Consider the following 18,543-nt stretch of genomic DNA (forward strand, 5'->3'; position numbering starts at 1 on the left):
CCCGCCATAGGGCTTCTGGCGGGCGCTTCATTAGCATATTCAAATCGCCGGGGGAGGGCGGGGCGAGGGGGTGGTTGGAGCCGCTGTGGGAGAGGGCGGTGGGGGAGCGCGCGCCCGAGCGCCGCTGCCGTGCATGCGCAGTGGCGGTGGGGTGAGGGGGGTGACAGAGGCGGCGATCGGGGGGCGCCGCTCCTCCGAAAATGGCGGGAGGGGGCGCCCCTCTGCCGGGCCCCGAGTGGACGGCACCCTGCTGCGGGGCTGCGGCCGTGGGCGGAAGCCGGGCCGGGGCCGGGGCCGGGGCCGGGGCGGGGGACGGAGGTAGCCAAGGTGGCAGGGTTGGCCTGGGGGACCGCAGCCCAGAGGGGTGGGGACGGCGGCGGTTTGTCCCCGCGGGTGAGTCACGGAGAGGGGGGAGAAGGGGCGGGCGCCGCCGCCGCTCTCCTTGAGGCCCCGGGAAGGTCCCCGGGCGGAGCGGAGTCCCCACCTGCCCCGAGGTGGGGGCTGAGGGGCGGCGGGGTGACTCCGTACCAGCCCAGCCCCTCGAGGCCGTCGTTCGGCCGTGCCCCCGTGGCGTTGCCTTGCGCTCATCGCCCTCCGAGGCGTGAAGGGCGGTGCTCTCCGTTTTATTTTTGAGGGGATTGGTGGGGTCCTACACGGCGTTCAGAGCCCCGGACCGCCCCGCGGGCTGTGAGGGGACGCCGGGAGCCCGGGCTCGGTGCGCTGCCGACCTGCCGCGCCCGCGGGGCTCAGCGTTGGGGTCGTTGTGTGGTGATTTCCCAGAGACCCGCTCTGGTCTTTCACTTGGTGTGGAAAAAAAAAGAAAAACAAATGATGAAAAAAAAATTGGCTGCCCTTAGCTGTGACCTTTTCCCTACGCGCAGGCAGAGATTAACACTGGTGTCCCTTTGATCCGCGCTCGGACACTCCGAATTTACTTCCTATAAATCACATCATTGTGGAGTCTTTCCAGCCAACGAATGTCGAAGATTGAGCTCTCCGTCCTTTGGAGGTTTCTGTTTGTTTTTCCCCACAATTGTGCCTGTGCTGTTCCTGCTCTCCCAGCCTTGGAGCACTGACTCCAGAGCCGTTTCTTAGCATAATCTGTTCAGGAGATTGCTCTGCTTCCTCTCTGGCTGATGTTTTCCCCCGATCCAGCTGATGCGCTCCCACAGCCGCTGCTCTAGAAGGTACGAAGCCACTGTATTCCTTCTCTCAAGATAAAATTGGCAGTGTCCTGGTTTGAATCATTTCATTCTTCCAGGCAACATTTCTGTCTTGTTAGGCAAGAGCTGTTTTTGGCTTTTTTTTTTTTTTTTTTTTTTTTTTTTTTTAAAGACTAATGAAAGATTAGCATTTAGTTTCTAGGAAGGCTGGAAAGGCAGAGGTGGAATCACATTTCCATTACAGGTCTGTATGCGTCCTTATGCCTGTGAATAGATATTTTGGCTTTCCTGCTGGCACCTGTGACCTGTCCATCCATCCTGAGGCACTGGGGCAATGTCAAGGATATTGTCTTTTATGCTGGGTCGCTGCTAGGAGCCACTGAAGAATCTCCAGCAGAAGGCCTATGAGATCTGTGAAAGAACTCTCGTGTTTGGAGCAGGGGGCTAATGAAGTTTGGCAACTATGTTGCCAATTATTAGAGCTCCAGTAGCAGTCCTGTGTCTTGTGACCAATAGCAAGGCTCTTCTGGTCTGAGTTCTACTGGTAAACCCAAACTGCTGCTGTTAGGGGAAGTGAACCAGAAGATGCTGCAAAGGCCCGTTGCTGGGTTGCTCTGGAGTCAGCTGCATGCCAGGCCCCATTATGCAGTTAAAACATCTGGACTACTGGAAAGACTTGGTTCACAGTCTGTGTCCACAGCTGTATTTTGAGATGTCCTTCTTCCCTTTGGCTCTCCACAGACAGTTGTGTGCATCATCTGGCTCTCTGTCAGGTGTGCAGCTCCTGAGGTCAGCAGGATTGCCTTCTGTGAGACCGGTGATCATCTCCTTGAGGTGGTAGGATTCAAGTTGTTAAGTAAAGGCTGTAATGCTGCTTTAACAAATCATGCCTTGGGATTAGTAGCTTCACTTGGGAGTCAAGTTTAGTGCGTGTATGATGTTGGCCTCTTAACTGGCTTCCTTTTAAATCTCTTACACAGGCATGTTCTTCAGACATGCCATCTTCTCTCCTATTTGTGTATCAATGATGTTTCTTTGACTGTCCGAATAAAAGAGCATCTATTTTATGTGTCAAGCATCCATCTTCTTGGAGAGCATGCTAAAAATGGAAAACTTCTGTGAGGTAGCCTTCTCCAAACTGCGGGGGGAGAGAAAATTGCCATACCAGGAAAACATGAAAGGCAGCCTGGGACATGGAGACTCTGTGCAAGGCCTGGAAGGTCATTTGGAATTTTTATTTTTGTTACCAGTAAGTGAAAGAGTGTGCGTGGGGGTAGGGAGTGAAAGACCTATTAACTCTTAGCAGTAGAGTCAGTCATAAAACAGGAAGAATTCTGAACTGACTTTGAAAGTGGAAGCAGTAGGTACACTGTGTTTTCCTTACCAACATGAGAAGAAGGTGGGACTGAAGCATCTGGGCTTAGTCTACCCCAGTTTCCTCAGCCCACTGATCATCACTGATAAAAGAATCCCACAGACAAAACTCATGCAGCTCCAATGGGATTTATATAAGCAGAAACACTTTATGAATTCTGTACATGCCTTCTTTTTGCTATTATCTTTGAAGCCATTTGGAACACTGAGTTCTTTCTGTGCATGTTATATTAGATCCATATTAGATCCCCTATGGGGCAGAATGAAGGGTAGTTTTGTGTTGTCTGTAGTAGGCATTACTTTTCTGCTGGGAGCTGGCCAATTTGATTAATATTGAGAAAGATTCTTTCAAAGAAAGATAATCAACCCGAGCCTAAGTGTGTATCAGCCTCTTGATGTGAGAGCCATAATGGCTAGTGCTGCCATCAGAGCCACATTTATAAATCTGTACAAGGGACTTGCTATGAAGGGACAAAACCTAGTGATATTAGTGCTTATACTCATTACTGATACAGCTGATGCAGCAGAGCAGCAAGAGAGTGTGAAACTCTATCACTGAAAACAGATGCATCTTTCTTTGATTTCAGCCCTTCTACATGATGGGCAAAATTATACCCCATATACAGGCTAAATAAGCTTGTTCTAGCTTTTCTCCTAAATCTAGATGAATTAATTCAGCATGGTTCTGTCTGAAGGAATAATCTTGCTGTACTGATAATGAAAACGATTCCAGCTCCTTTTATTCATGGTTTTTGTTTATTATTTTTCACGCATCCATAAGGAATTATGAGCATGCATCCCTATCTAAGAATACTCATGTATTGATCTTCAGAGTGGGTATTGTTCATCTGAGGACAAACAAAGCAGTATTAAAAGTGCAACTTTCACTTAAAATTGGCATGCTAACACCGTAAAGCAAAATATGCATACAACTATGAATATATGCCTGAAAATAAAATTATTTTAAAAAAAAAGGCTTTGATATACTGTTACTGTTTGTTTGTTTGTTTGTTTTTTCTTTTCCTTGAAGATAAGCAACTTCTCCCAGTGGATATTCATGGAATTTTTGTTATATTATTATCATGTTAGGCTTATTTTGTCCTATACCACAGGCTTGAAGTACAACTGGCAGTTAAACTTCAGTATTTTATGCATTTATTTACTTATTTTACATTGCCTTTCTCCTCCTGTATACAGAGTCACTTCACAAAGATACGAAGATCTTGGTCTGCCCTGGTTTTAATGACACAGGTAGATTTTTCAGAGCTTCCATTAAAATCCCATTCTGTAGCCTTACAGATTGTCATCATCACACTTTTTTTTCACACTTGAAAGCTGTAAATTTCCCATTGCTTAATTTTATGCTAATGCACATCACTAAAACGTATATCCCCGTATAGAATTCAGAGTTTCAGTTTATTATTTTTCAGTGCTTGCATCACATTCCCTTTAGTCTTCCCTTAGCCAAGCTCTGTGCATTTGGTTTATTTGCTTTATTTATAAATAAAATGCCACTTTCCACTTGTCTTGAACTTGACTACATGGGAACTTATATTGTTAGATGTAGGGATTGTTTTTCTCTATTTTATATTCAGTGATTTTTTTTTTTACCTTACTCTTTTTTCCCCTCTTCCTGAAATTGTTACCAAAGAGAAACTGAGTAAAGAGTACCAAAGAGTAGTCCAGGTAAACCCACAGAGCTCTGAGAAGGCTGGGCTCAGATAAGATGCTATCCCTAACATTTTTTCAGAAAAATGACAATAACATCATTTGATCTCAGTTTTTTATCTATATTCTAAGACATTGACCGAGAATGCCTATTTTTCTAAAATCTGCAGAGGCAGCTGTCTGCCTTTGAGACTGTCTGGCACCTTTTAGAAGCCTGTACTTTGGTTTTCCCAGCACCAGCACACGGTGAAACTGCACCACTCTGCAGAACGATGACCCCTAGAAGAAGTTGCGTTCTGGCTTCTCTTGGCCCATTTTCAAACACAGCTTCATTTTCAGTGTCTGTGGATCAGGAAGCCCAGAGGATAGCTCTTGAAGCTTCCTAGGGATTTTTGTATTCCCCACCACTACTTCATTCATCCAAATCCCTTGCTGTTTCCTGGCTCAATAGTTGGAAGCACAGAAAACAGCGGCGTGCCATCCAGGGGTAGAATAGATAATGTGGATTTGCAAGGAGATTGGGATTATATAGAATGGTTAATGTGGAGTTACAAGGAAATTGGGGTTAGGATAGTTTGAACTAGTTTGTTTTCTAACTGTCCAGACTGAATGTGGGCACCAAGAGATGAAGTTCATGAATATTTGTGAAGTACTTAAGCTTTTCAAAAGTGCGTTATGATGGAAGTGCATAGTAAGATTATTATCTGAGGAAAAACTAATCTCTTGGAGGACCACCTGTGCTGTGACAGTGGAAGTCAGTCAATTAATGATGGGAAGGTTTTAGGGCACCTGAATAGAAGAGAAAGATAAAATCAAATGAGACAGTTTATTTGATACCTGCTTTTCCTTTGGTATTACTGGCCTTAGTTTGAAAGGTCTTCTGAGCAATGTGTTGTCTTCATATGTTTTTAACAGTGTTTAACAGAGCAGGACCTTTTCTATTTGGCACTTTAGGGAAATATTAAATTTAACATGGAGAAAACTGCTTAAAACAAACATTTCAAGATTACAGTTCTAATAAGGCAGTAGAATTCTGGTAGATTTACAGTCCTTACATATCCTTTCTGATGTGCTACATTGCTCCTTTCACTTCAGGTAGGATCCCGGTCAAGAACAAAAACCTGTCACAGCTCCAAGCCTTTAAATTTAGTCTCTTGGGTAGTTCAGCTAGCAGTGTCAAGACCCAAAGAGAACAGAAGACACTCTCTGACATGTGAAAGCTAAGGTATTTTTACCTTTTTTTTTTTTACAGCCCCTCCTCCTTCCTCCCCCCCCCCCCCTTCTTGAATTCATTCTCTATCTTTGAGATGCTGATAGCAGCAGTCCACTTGATTCCTGATGGTACCACAGTGCCTAGGGAAAAATACAGGTACAGACTTCTCATCTTCCCTCCTCTCCCCAGGCCATGAAAACAGGAAGAGTTTTCTGCACTCACTAAAACAACAGGTCTAAGGAGACTTTCGCTTATTATGCCAGGGGAAAAAGAAATCCTGTCATCAGTATGGCCAGAAATAATAGTTACATCTGTCAGATAGTTTGTGAGAGATTGATGCAATCTCTGTTTTTTAGCTTTTAGTTAGCATCCTGGCTTTTAGTTTTCTCACTTTTCCAGCCCTGGCTAAAAGTTCCTGTACGTATCATGATGGATTAATTCAGCCCTTCACACAGATATGTGTTACACACGCTGCTGCCATGTGCCCTCTCCTCAGAATGTCCAGCACAGAAGTAGGATAATCTTTGTCCACAACATAATTTTTAAACAATTTTCAGATAGCTGTTTCCCTGAGAGGTCGGTGTTCTGCCTGTACCCACCGACCTGAGCGATCCTACTTGTCACCATTCCAGAGATTTCTTTTGTTTGTTGCCTTAAGCATTCTTTCTTGCCTACATTGCAAAGTTTCAGTAGCCCCGGAAATCATATCCCTTGTGAAGGGTTGCACCCTCCCGCACATTTCATAGCATAGCAACATAACTCTATTGCCATGGATCCCGGACATGGGCATGCAGAATTTATTCAACTAATCAAGTGGTGTAGGGACACCAATTCCAACTACAGTCAGCTTGGAGCATAGAGTGGTTACAGCTAAAAATGTTCTACAAGCACTTCACAGGAAGGCAAAACAATGAGGTCTATTTTATTTATTTTGAATGGCCAATGTAATCAGCATGGTCATAGTAAACTAGAAGGCAGAATTCATCCCTAAACTGTTTCCCACTGAGGTACCACACCTGCATACAGTATTTGAGAGCTAGGAGTTCTTTCTTTACAGTATTGGCACGTGGTACAAGTTTATTACCCAGCCTTTACTCAAAATGTGATTATTATGCATTGCTATCTTTTGCCCCAAAGCAAAATACACTGTAAAAGAAAGATGCACTTGGTTGCTCCCCGTGAAACAGCTGGTGTGACTGGTGTCAAATGGAATAAATGCCTGTTGGTCTGTTTTTTGCCACTTAGCAATGAATGAAAACTTATCAAATCTCAGCAGGTAACTGGAGCTCTCTACAAAGGCCATCTATAAAGCAAAGATGTAGGTATTCTAGAATAAAACAAACCCGATAAAAAGTAAAGCATCTTTTCATCCGAGGAAGAAATGTGTTTGTCTGTATTCCCTGACTCAAAGCACCTTTGGCTAGATGTTTGGGACTGTTTGTTGAGCATGTTATTCAAAAGATACAATTAAAATAAGAGGAGGATGGGTTTGTCTCTGCTTTTAGATGCATGTTGAAGCCCTGATATAAAACTTACTTGTTAAAAAGGTCCAAAATCTTGCACAGCGAAGTCAAATGGATTCCACAGTGAGCAAATCTGCTTGGCAGTAACTTGGAGAAAGAGACTTCTTGTAGAAAAATCCCAAATGGGAAGGAAAGACACTTAAAACATTGCTTTGAAAAGTATAAAAGGATAATTCTTACCAAGATGAAATCACAAAAGCATTTCTCATGACAAAAATTTTAGAAGAGAGTTGAGAGACCAGCTTGAAATGAACCTTGAATTGTAAGTGTAACCTTCTTCATAATAACAGTCTTCATCCAACAGCGCTGTTTGGTCACTAATGGGTTCTTTTGTTGTTGCAGATGGCTTTGAATTTCACGATGTTGCAATCGGAAAGCCTTGAACGCTTCAGGATCAGTTCTAATATTTTCCTGTTGGTAAGCCATTTTAAAGTCAATATACAGTTTATGGTTATTTTCCAAACACTGATCCAAAATGAAAAGTCCAAGAAATCCCTTCCCATAATTCATGCTGACGCTAAGCGTACACTTCTCCGGTTTTGGCAAAGTATACTGTGTACACTGGTTGTGTGTTGAGTGTAATGCTTTCCCTGAGATTCTCCTGCTCCTTCCGTCTCCTGAGGTATTTCTATTTGCTGGTATTTCTGTTTAGTGAGGGCCTTGACACTGTTGTATGTGTTCATGTTTGACTGGTTTACGTGAGCTGCGAATACTCAGCTATCACTGATCTACATAACTGTGGTCTTGAAGGAAGATGGAGGTTAATAATGCAGAGGAGACAAATCTGGGCTTTTAAGTGTGACATACATTGCATTCCTTTTCACAGTATTCTATTTTTTTTTTCCAATTTATTTTATTTTCCTTGATCGATTCTTCATTCACGTCTTCTATTTCAGGTCATCTCTATCTCACCTTTTTCCCCCAATAAAGTTACAATATCTTTCTCCTGATGTTTTATCTTAGATACTCAGTGTGGCTCACCACAGCTGGCTGAGAGAAAAAAAGCCCAAACTGCTCATTTGCCCTGACAAGTCTTCACTCCCTGTGTTTTTGATGATTGTCTGTGCTCCGTGCTTGACTTCAGCAGCAGCTAATAAGTAACTCCTGATCCAGCAAAACTTCCAAAGGTTGACAGATATCACTTGAGCTCCCATTTCAGAGGTAAGTGACAGCCCTTTAACCTGATTACAGTAAAGGGCAGCAGTACTGGGCTCGCTTGTGGTCCTCTACCAAACAGTTAACTTCCCGAGAAAGGGACAATATTCCTTTTTCAAGAGGAGCTAAGATCTGTTGTACTTTAATTATGTATCATTTGGAATGTTCCAGCCTATTTCCACCATAGTGCCATTTCTTTTCTCCATTGCTGCATCTGCTCATCGTTTCCTAAGTCCCTTTTTTTTTATATATTGAAATCTATCACCCATGTAGCGACATGTTTTACAGTAGTTTTCACTAAGACATTTGCAGGCTTCTGTCCACTTAGCTTTATCACAGCTTTCCTCTAATTGCTATGGCCCATTTTGCCATAATGTCAGTTACTTTGTGGAGTATGTAACTGTAATTGTGACCACTGTCTAAAGCTGTTCCTTATCACACAGAGTGATCCAGCAGACCAGTGTCACTAGCGCTGAACTTTCCTGTAATTCTGACATCATTGCAAATTCCTCCCCAGCTGGCAATAAGATGTTTTGTATGGCTTTTTCTATGCTTGAATTCTCTGTTTTCTGGATTGTGAAATTATCCTCTGCATAATTCAAGAACCATATCCTGATCCGTGTTTATCAGAATTTGTTACCCAACAGTCTGGACAATTAATGGCCTCTGTAAATACAGCTCTGTGATTTCTTGCTGCTGCTGACGGTCCAAAAACTTTTAGTTCTTCTGCTACAAGTCAGCATTAGGGCAGCATATCACCGCTTCCTAAAAAGCAAAGCATAAAAAGTGTATAAATACACTGAAATGAATCAAAATACAATTTCAAAGAAAAAGCACTGCTACAAAAACAAGCCGGAGCTGACAGTGTCGACCCTCAAGCAGGGGGAAGAGTTAAGTAGCTAGAAAAATCCACAATAGGAAAAACTTTGACCATCACTTTTACATGTATTCAAATGTAGACTTATAAGAGGATTTTGAGGCATTGGAGCCAGATCATTAGTCCTGGGTAGTGATGTGCACACACTATGACATCTCATGGCAGCTGGACAACTGTTCCCTCCTCCTACCTCACCATTCAGATCAGGACCTACCCCTACACAGAAAAGTTGTCCTAGCATGTCATCTGGTTTTTTGCCTCTTCAATTGCAGTGGAGGGAATTTGTGCTGTTTTACAAACCTTTAGGCTTTCAGTGCAAAATCTCATTGATTTCCCTTGGGAAGGATCTGGATTTTGGCCTCTCACTGGGAGCGGTGCTCACTGTAATACTGGTAGCTGCATACCACCAGACACTGATACACTTCTCTCCTATCTGTTAGTAGATGGAAGCATTCATGATAAAATATGGAGACTTTGGAACCATGAGAAGAACACTCAGACTCCTGAGCAGCTGCCTGGGACCTCCACCACACATGCAAAAAAGCTCAGTATATGTCTTGCTGATACCTGCTCTTAATGGCGTAAGGGTCATTGTAGCCAAACTGCTGTGTTAGGGACCAAGACTACGGAAAAAAATTCATCAGCTATATTTACACTGATGCAGCAGAATTGCCAGGTCGCAGCCTGTACCAATGGTTGAGCACCAGGTGAGGTGTGGCTAACCCAGGGAGCTCAGGAGCAAACAATGCACCTGAGTGACGGAAAGGGGTGGACTTTGGGTCTGCCCCTCCTCTCCCTCATTTAAGGGTTAGCAGCCAAGGGAACAACATACCTTTAAGAGAGATAGTGTTCTTCTTGAGCTGTTACTGGTTGTTGGAGGAGTGAGCCAATTTTTCTGCTTTGTTACCTCCTGTTGCCCTATAGTGCTTGTATCCCTTTAGAAGCCACTGTTATTGCCTTTTGCTGTACAACTGGTAAACTGAAGAGGCCAATGCTCAGGCATTGCTGTGCAGAGCTCTCACAGCTGAATTGTGAGCATGTTGCCTGGCAGTTTTGGCACTATGACTTTTAGGGCTCTCTTAAAAGCTATCTGGACGTGGCTTGGAGGAAAACATGAAATATTGACTGTTCCCCATAGACGTTTTGGTATCATCACGCTTTATTGGAGGAAGAAGAAAATTTAGTTCTGTGATGTTAGCGTGCTACGCTATTTGGCCTCGAAACTGAAAGGGCAAGGTCTGAAAAACAAAGAGAAAGGGTCTGTGTTGTGAGCCAATAGAGGTGGACCTGTCCTGGAGCAAAACTTGTTGCTGCTGCATATATGGCCTTAGGCTCTCTGGCTTTGGGGGAAGTTTCTTTTTTGTTTTATGTTTTCAACATGCTTAAATATATACAGAAATACATGCATAGCCATGTGGCTTTTCAAATTAGGAAACCCCTTTCCAATACTCACTCATTACAACTTGAGGTTATTTACATGCTCATTATTACTGTCTGTCCTTTATCCAAGGTCTTCTCATTCAAGCACTTCATGAGTGCTTACATGGTCATTTCTTACAGTGTTTCTTGCTACAGTTCAGTAAAAAATAACTATTGCCTTGTTCCCTCTTATTACTGGGAACTTACCTAACACAGCAGATGAGTTCTTTTGACCTCAGAGCATCACTTGGCTTCGTATGGATCCTTTTGAGCACCTTTCTCATTGACACTGATACCTGATTTAGAGCCTGTATGTGAAAATTCCTTTGTGCTGATATTAAGCGTACAATTCAGAGGCTATTCTGGTGCCATTTAGCCTGAACATCAGGCTTCTAATCTAAATTTGTGAGAACGTAAAACATTTTTTTCAGTCAGTCCCAGGACTTTTTTTCCCCATTTGGACTTTCCTCGTTTGCTCTCAGAGGTACGGGATAGGCATTCACCAGTTCCTCAGTCTTTACAGAGGTAATTGTCAGATGGTATTTTTACATAAGAAGGTCATCAAGTTACAGGTGAGAATATAACTGAATAATTGGTTTTCCCTTTCAAACATGTGTGGCCTCTCGTCTCTAGAGCATTTGCTGTTTTAAAAATAAGTATTTTTCCTGTTTTCATCAATTTTCTTGCCTGCATACCCGCTCTTCTCCCCAAAATCATATCCTCAAGGTAGCTAAACCTGAGTTTGATATGGATCTAAGTTCAAAATCAAAGTGTACTCTGTAGATTCTGACTATAGACTTATGAACTTACTCCAAGATATTCAAGGCAATCAGGTATTTGGACTGAAATCTATCTAGAATAAAAATTATGCTGATCAGGAAGGGCCACGAGGCAATCAAGGAACTAAATGCTTCATAACACTGTGCTGTGTACAATAGTGCCCATCTACATCTAGCATCACTGGAATGAATGTATCTGCTTACAGACTGAGAAACTCTTTGCTTCAGTGAGGGCCAGAAATGCTGACTTACTTGCTAAAGTGAAGGTGACTCATAACATTTACACAGAATAAGACATGAAAGAGTTCAATTGAACAATCTGGGATTCTTTTTTTAACTCTTGACAGCCCTATGGTACCGAGTCACAAGCTCCTGCGTATACTTCAGCTTCCATGGTTTTACAGAATCCTTTTCCACTGAAAGGGAAAGTTCACCTACCCTGGTTTAGAAACCACAAGCTTTTAAATAAACTTCTTGTTTTGTTTGAGTTGAAAAAAATTAATGACTTCAGTGAGGGTCTACTTATTTTTTTTTAATTTTTTTTTAAGACTCTCATGCTGGTTTTGTACACTTTGAAGCTTCCCATGTACTTGCAGTAAGGAGTAAGCTACAAAAGGGTTCAACTTCAAGAAAACTGCTCGCCTTCATAAACTTCCTATCACAACCAAGGTAGTAACTCTTGGGATCTTTTCAACTTCTATATGCTCAGATGGTTGAAAGCATTTTGTCACCCTAGGAACATCCAGAGTAATGTGATTGGTAGTAAAGTAAAGAAAAATTAAGAAAATAATTGCAAGACACAAGTTGTTGTAAGAAAACGTTCTTTGATATTCCCTAGGAATGTTCTTACGTGGATACTTTAGGAAAAAAGAAAAAGGAAATACTTCAAAGCTTTTGTATTGTTTGTGCATTATGTAGGATAAAATTATTTACCTTTCAACCAAGTTACGTAGGTGACTTTAATCCATTTTCTAAGTAGAATATGAATTTATTGATGCTATTTTATGATTCTTCAAAATCACAGAGAAGGAAGATTTAGAAGAACAAGTTCCGAAGTCCTCAGGCCTAGAAAAATACAAGAATAATGAGCTTATAAGAATTAGTGATCAGAGAGTTCCACAAAAAAAGACTGATTTAAATTACAGAGATTTTTGACACCAAGCTGGAAGCCCAAAATGTGAGTGATAGTATAGCTGGATCAGTGAGGACAAAGGAAACAGCAATAAGACTGCATACAATGCCAGAACTGCTTATGGGGCAAAATGCATGAGCCAGGAGTTCTCATTTGCAGCCCACACAATGACACAGCATCACTTTTTTGTTCTCACATGTTCACAGTCAGTTACAAAGCCAATAGCAATTGCATGGCAGCTAAAAATTAGTGTACTTCTTCTCAGTAAGGTGCCTTGCACATATTTTAAAGATAATCTTTTTTTTTTAGAACTTCTACATACAGCAGATTTGATTTCTGATAGGTCCCCATTCTCTGAATGCCCACCTAAAGCTAATAACTGTCATAATAAGCAAGTATCAGAAATGTGATAGGCAGTATAGTTCATTGCATGAATGATAAATAGCTGGAACAAAATAAGAGTGTAGTTTTACAACAGTTTGTACTTTTGAGGAAGATGGTCAAATGCATTTCCCCCTGAACACTTTGGTGCCTTTCTATATAAAGAATGGACCTATATCTATTTCCCACGTGCTTCTAAGAATGATGTAACATCTGAAATTAAATTTTTTAGTAACTATCTCATGAAGGCTATCACTGCTGACAAAACAAGGCAACTGCATAGGAGAGAGTTTTAAGGATGGATTTTTACAGTTGCATAGAGCTACAGGTTTTGAAGAAACAGAAGATCCCATGAAGTGTAAAGTGATAAAACATGTAGTTTACCAACAGAGTAGAAAATCACAGGCAAGCGTAAGCCACTGCTGCATTCAATGGCTATTGAGAGGTGCCTCTACTTGTTGCCAAGTGGTTTTACCTTTTGTGTGTACAAGCCCTTTGGTTCTGCATGGGTGATTGAGGAAGAGGCCTCAGAAGCTGAAATCTGGCTCACTGTCAATGGAGCACTTTTGAATCTAAGCACTGAATCAGGAAAAGTGCAGCTTCTCTCCCACACTAGTCCCTCTTGCAGAGTGAGAGCAACAGCAGCTTACTTCGTGGCTTAAAGGGGCATGTGTTTTGGCCTAACGTTTAATCAACATCATTTTTTTCTTTATGAAAAGCTTGTTCCTGGTATTATAAATACTGCTCATGTATAATTGCTCAGCACTCTAGCAAAGGACCGGTTTTTTTTAGTACCCACAAAAGCCAAGCTGTTTATTAAGTTGTCCTACTCCTACGTGGTGGCCCCAGTGCTTGCCAGTTCTAGCTGAAAGGTTTGCAAGGTTTCACTGTGTTGTCAGATCATATCATGATCACCATTTTGCAGAACAATTACCACCATGCCAAAAGGGTAGATACTGCTTTTGGGGCTGCGCTCTTCCCTCTGGTTCTAGCAGAATGAACAACCTTGCAGAAACAAGCATCTAAAACCAGGGCTAATGGGTAGAGCTGGGAAAGGACCAGGTCCCCATGGGACACCCGCTCACCTGATGGTCACAGCTGTCACACAAGAAGCAATTACCTACTTTTTAAAACAAATACAGCTTATAAAACTCAGAAAAATCTCCCCCTGCTATAGGAAAACTAGAAGAGAAAAACAAAACTCAGCAAACAAAACAGAAGATGGAGCCAGAGAGCAACTTTTAGAGCAGGACGCCAGAGAAGCTCTAGAATTGGTTTCAGCTCCCAAGCTTCAAACCAGACTGCAGAGGAGGAACAGCAGAAAGTAACCAAGGCTCTGCTGTGATACGGGGGCATGGGAAGCAACTCCACGGTGTGTGAGCACACCAGTTCAAAACGGCACAGCTCGAAATGAAAAAGAGGTATATAAGCTTGCTTTTCATAGCTTCTAGTTTAGTTGCAAGACATGATCCTAGAAATACTTTTTAATCCATGCATTTTAGCTATAAAGCTATGATAGAAAATGGAGAAGGAAAAAAAACACTGCTAAGAAGTATTTGTAAGATTTCTTTTCTTGATTCTTTTTTCATTTATGTGGGGAAATGCTTTTCTAAACTACCCTCAGTTTGATTCTGTAGGTTAAAGTTATGAGTATAGCTATTCTAACTTGAAGTCTTTTTGTTCCTTAGTTTGTGTGGTTGTAAGGTAACTGTTTCTAAAATGCAAATTATTTTTGGATGGATTATGTGTGACAACCATAGATCTGGAAAAACACTCAGATCTTAGTAATTTCATCAATGTATTTTCCATCATTATGACCATAGCCTGTCAGGTGCAACGCAGGAGTAAGCTGCAGGCTCCTGGCTTACTCTGAGGTCTTCTTACTTCTTCTCTGCTTTCCTGCCTTCCCTCCACAGCTTTCAAGCATCACTTTTTGTTCTCTCAGCCATTCAAACACTGCTTTGCATGGAAGAATATCTCAAGCATATTTCTCTACCTGATCAAGGAGATTAGAGCATTGACCTCAGATTTGGACACCTCATAAAGTGATATGCTAGACCTCAGGACACCATTAATTTTCTGTTATTCAAGTGCCTTTCTAGTCTTGCTGAGAAAGTCACCATTAAAGCTAACCTTTAAAATAAGTCCTGAAAATTTTTATCTTGACTGACTGTAAGCCCACTGGAGCATCTCTTGCACTGTGGAGTTGGCTTCTTTTTTGTTGTTTTTTTCAATGGGTAAATCATTACCAAAAATCAAACTTTTATATAAAGCATAGATTTCGTTTCAGCATATTATTATTTGGCTTGCATTCAAATGTACATACCTGGTAGCTGCCCTTGAAACTTGCATTCAACGGGTGCACCCCAACAACTGTATCATAGCCACTAAGAAAAGTTTCTCCCACACCGTTTTGGAAAAAGGAGATTAAAACAAAATGTGCATCTAGGACTGCTTTCAGTGTTTTCCTCCAGAAGAACGGTATCTTAAATCTTGAAGGAGAAGTGCTGCATCTGAAAATGTTTAAAGAAACAGGAGAGGCAAGGTAAGTAGGAAAATGTAACACCTTAATAGGCAAATGACAACAACAAAATCAACAGCTAATTCGGAAGATGCATAGGAGGTACTTCTGGTCCTGTGAACCATGTCTCTGTTTATTATGACACTCCTTTCCCCCTTACTCACTTCCTTAAGAGTCTGTTGGGCAAAAAGCACTGTATGTCTCCCTGCAGCCTGCAGTATGCTGCCCTCCGCATACAGTCAGTCCCGTTTATCTGTGAACAGTGCATAGTGCCAAGTCTTGAATACAAACAAACCGAAAAGGGAGCAGCCCTTGCGAGATTTGTTCAGAATTCAGTTTTAAAAGACATTTCTAAGATATATGTCTATTCTGAAAATTGTCCATTATATCAACATCGTCAAAGAATACCTCACACATCTCATCAAGTAGCAAGGCAAGCATTTCTGGCTGTAGGTCCAGCTTAGAACTTCAAGTCATCTACAGTAGTAGGAGGGCTGATCTGCATCTCTGCTTGTCTGGTAGTAGTTCCCCTTCTACAAATTGTGAGAAAGGGATGTTATCTGATGCACTCATACATCTTCTGGGAAACAGCTTGAGAGCGCAGATTAATTTCCTGCAAGCCATTATCTGTTGCCTACCAGACCTTTCCCCCCACAGTACACTTGTGAACTCCACGAAGTGGAGTCAAGCAGAGCTTCAGCGCCTCTCTGCTCTTGCAGGTACTGCTTGCTTGTTTAGCATAACACATTCAGTTTACTAAAATGTCAGCTGGGGCTGTTTTTAGTTCTATAAATCTTGACACAACAAATATATCCCTATCTGCTGAACTCATAAGCCTCCTCAGTTTTTCTGCTGACAGGCAGGAGCACTATGTTGTTGGCTTGGATGATGATGATGATGATGGTTATTATTATTATTTTGTTAGAGAGCTGCCACTCTATCTTAATCTATCTTATGAATCTTACTGTGGGTAAATTTAATATTACACTTGAAATCATAGAGTGGCTCAAGCTGGAAGGGACCTAAAACGTCATCCAGTCCCAACCCCCTGCCATGGGCAGTGCCACTCATCAGCTCAGGCTGCCCAGAGCCCCGTCCAACCTGGCCTTGAGTGCCTCCAAAGATGGGGCACCCACAGCTTCTCTGGGCAGCTGTGCCAGGGCCTCACTGCCTTCTGAGTAAAGAATTTCTGCCTAACGTCTAACATAAATCTCCCCTCTTTTTTAAAGCCATTCCTCCTTCTCCTATCATTATCATATTGCGTGAAAATTCGCTTCCCCTTCTCCTTATACACTCCTGTGGATTGCTGGAAGGAAATACTGCTTTCCAGCCTGTAGATTGCTTCTGTGATGCAAGACTACAGCTCAGACACTTCACATCGTTTTCCAGAGTCCTCCAGACAGATGATCAGTTTCCCTTTGGTAAACACCTTAAGTGCTTTATCTGCTGGCTTTAGCGCAGAGCTTTGGGCCCTCTTGGACCTCATCAAATCCAACGGGAAACGCGAGCGAACAGCAGCAGCGCGCTGAAATCCAGCTGCTGAAGTCCCGTTGCGTTTCCCTCAGGGACAAACTCTGAAGGTGAATTTCTGCTTTCATCATACAAGAAGCCCGGCTTTACTGCAGACCTCGTCACTGCGAACTCGCCCGTGCGGCCGAGCCTTCCACTCACAGCCGCTTCTGCCTGGGGGGTCCCCGCATTTCAATACACCCTTTTCCCGCCCCGCGCAGGCCGACCCGGGCCCCGGGGGCGCTGCGGGATGGCGACGCCTCCGGCCGCCATTGCCCCTCGCCCCGCCTCCCGCTGCCGGCCCGTCACGCCCCTCGGGGGCCCGGCTCGGGGGCGGTGCCGGCGCCGCGTTGGTTCCTGCTTCCCGGGCAGCCCGGGGGATGCGCGGTGCTGCCGGCGACCCGCACGTCCGTCCTCCCGCAGCGGCGGTGCCTCATGGCGGCGGAGCCGCAGCCCAAAGCGTTGACCCGCAAGCCCCTCCTGCTCAACAAAGTGGAGGGCTCGCAGGAGGTGGTGAACATGGCAGCGATCGTGCCCAAGGAGGACGGGGTCATCAGCGTCTCCGAGGACAGGTAGCGGGCGGGCGGGCTGCGGCGGGGGCTCCTGGCCGCAGCGAGGCGGCTGCAGGCACGGCGCGGGGATCGCCGCTTGACCTTGCCCCGGGACCGGGCTGAAGCAGCGCTTCCAGTTCCCCTTTCCCCGCTTCGCGTTTCTCGGTAGTTGTTTAAAATACCGTATCTCGTTGATAAGATCTTGAGTCCAGTTCCAAGGAGCGGTGTTCGGGGCCTCTCAGCCGTGCGCTGCGGGGTGAGCGTGTCTGAGGCTGCTCGGCAGCGCTTCTTCCTCTCCTGAGTCCGGGCTGAATTGAGCCCTCAGCGGCGTCAGCGCTGAACTCACAAGCTGCCGGCCTTTAAAGCACGAGCTTCTCACAGGGCCCACGAATAAGTATTTTAACCAGAATTTCTTTACAGCTTGGGTGCTCGTAACTGCGTCCCCAGCTGTCTGCTTGAAAGGCCGACGCTGGCTGATGTGTTGTGATTCCCGAGGGTCATCTTGGACTGTTCCTCTCTGCCTGTCACCCTGTAGAGTGACTGCTGTTACTTCTGTTGGCTTTCCCAAAATCTGTCAGTAACTCTCATCTCGTCGCTGTCCTCTCTGTGCATTAGTTTCCAGCCAGTGGTCAGATATGATGCCAATGCGAGATGGCTTAAGTTCACCCAAGCCGTGGTTTCCAAGTGAGCTGCCATGCCTCATAGCAAGGGGAGAAGAGCTGCTTCAAACAAGTACTCTGCAAAGGGGACCTGAGTCAGAGTTTTACAGCACTACGTGGCCGCAATTCTATTTTCTTTCTATGTTCTACGTATTTGTTGTGAAGCTGAACAGTGCTTACTGAGCCAAATCGTTTTATTGGTGAGAAAGTGTTCCCAAAATGAATTTGCTCTTGTATGGGTCTCTCACTCAGTCTTTCCCCGTGCCTTAGTATCTAGTTTCTGTTATTCTAGCAGCTATGGTTTGTGGAGAACAGCTTGGTGTTCCAACTCGGTGTTTCTTTGCAGAGGAAGGGTTTAGTGAGAGGTCTGTACTTCATGAATACCAGAGAGGTTCAAGAAAGCAGCGGTGAAGCAGAACTTAGGGGGGTTTCTCTCTCCAAACTGGCTGGTTCGGTGGGAGCACACCCCTCTCCCTCCCACCTCCAACCCCTAAGGAAGACCAACTGAGTCCTGTTAGCTGCTGAAACCTGCAAAGAACTCTGCTGCTGAATGTGCTGCCAGAGGCTCGGCTCAAGCTTTGCTGATGGTACAGAGTAACTCCATCAAAGCAAGAGGTAC

At 43.7% G+C, this 18,543-nt stretch overlaps 1 protein-coding gene and 2 long non-coding RNA genes across 6 annotated transcripts in view; 2 read left to right on the plus strand and 1 right to left on the minus strand.

Moving 5' to 3' along the window:
• The first annotated feature begins 72 nt into the window (after positions 1–72).
• LOC101748649 lies at positions 73–12,110 on the plus strand. Of its 2 annotated transcripts, none has more exons than XR_211374.5 (7): positions 73–151; positions 882–1,187; positions 3,735–3,788; positions 5,301–5,430; positions 7,284–7,358; positions 7,905–8,102; positions 9,414–12,110. It is a non-coding gene; the product is annotated as an uncharacterized LOC101748649 (long non-coding RNA). The 2 variants fall into 2 exon arrangements; XR_005862082.2 differs by lacking the exon at positions 73–151 and adding an exon at positions 200–393.
• On the minus strand, positions 3,275–17,775 carry LOC107051698. 2 transcript variants are annotated; one of them, XR_001463430.3, is made up of 4 exons: positions 17,448–17,775; positions 15,011–15,197; positions 12,105–12,236; positions 3,275–8,861 (listed from the first exon to the last, which is right to left on the minus strand). It is a non-coding gene; the product is annotated as an uncharacterized LOC107051698 (long non-coding RNA). The 2 variants fall into 2 exon arrangements; XR_005862085.2 differs by lacking the exon at positions 17,448–17,775 and adding an exon at positions 16,833–16,880.
• The window catches only part of WDFY2 (WD repeat and FYVE domain containing 2), a 65,584-nt gene continuing 64,121 nt past the window's right edge, over positions 17,081–18,543 (plus strand). For both annotated transcript variants that reach the window (XM_046943324.1, NM_001079750.2), the window contains exon 1: positions 17,081–17,286. Coding sequence is in view for 1 of the 2 variants with exons in the window: in NM_001079750.2 (NP_001073218.2) it covers positions 17,150–17,286 (137 nt within the window). In the remaining variant the exon portion in view is untranslated. The remainder of the gene's footprint in view (positions 17,287–18,543) is intronic.

This window comes from Gallus gallus, chromosome 1 (genome assembly GCF_016699485.2).
Source record: "Gallus gallus isolate bGalGal1 chromosome 1, bGalGal1.mat.broiler.GRCg7b, whole genome shotgun sequence".
Taxonomy (NCBI): domain Eukaryota; kingdom Metazoa; phylum Chordata; class Aves; order Galliformes; family Phasianidae; genus Gallus; species Gallus gallus.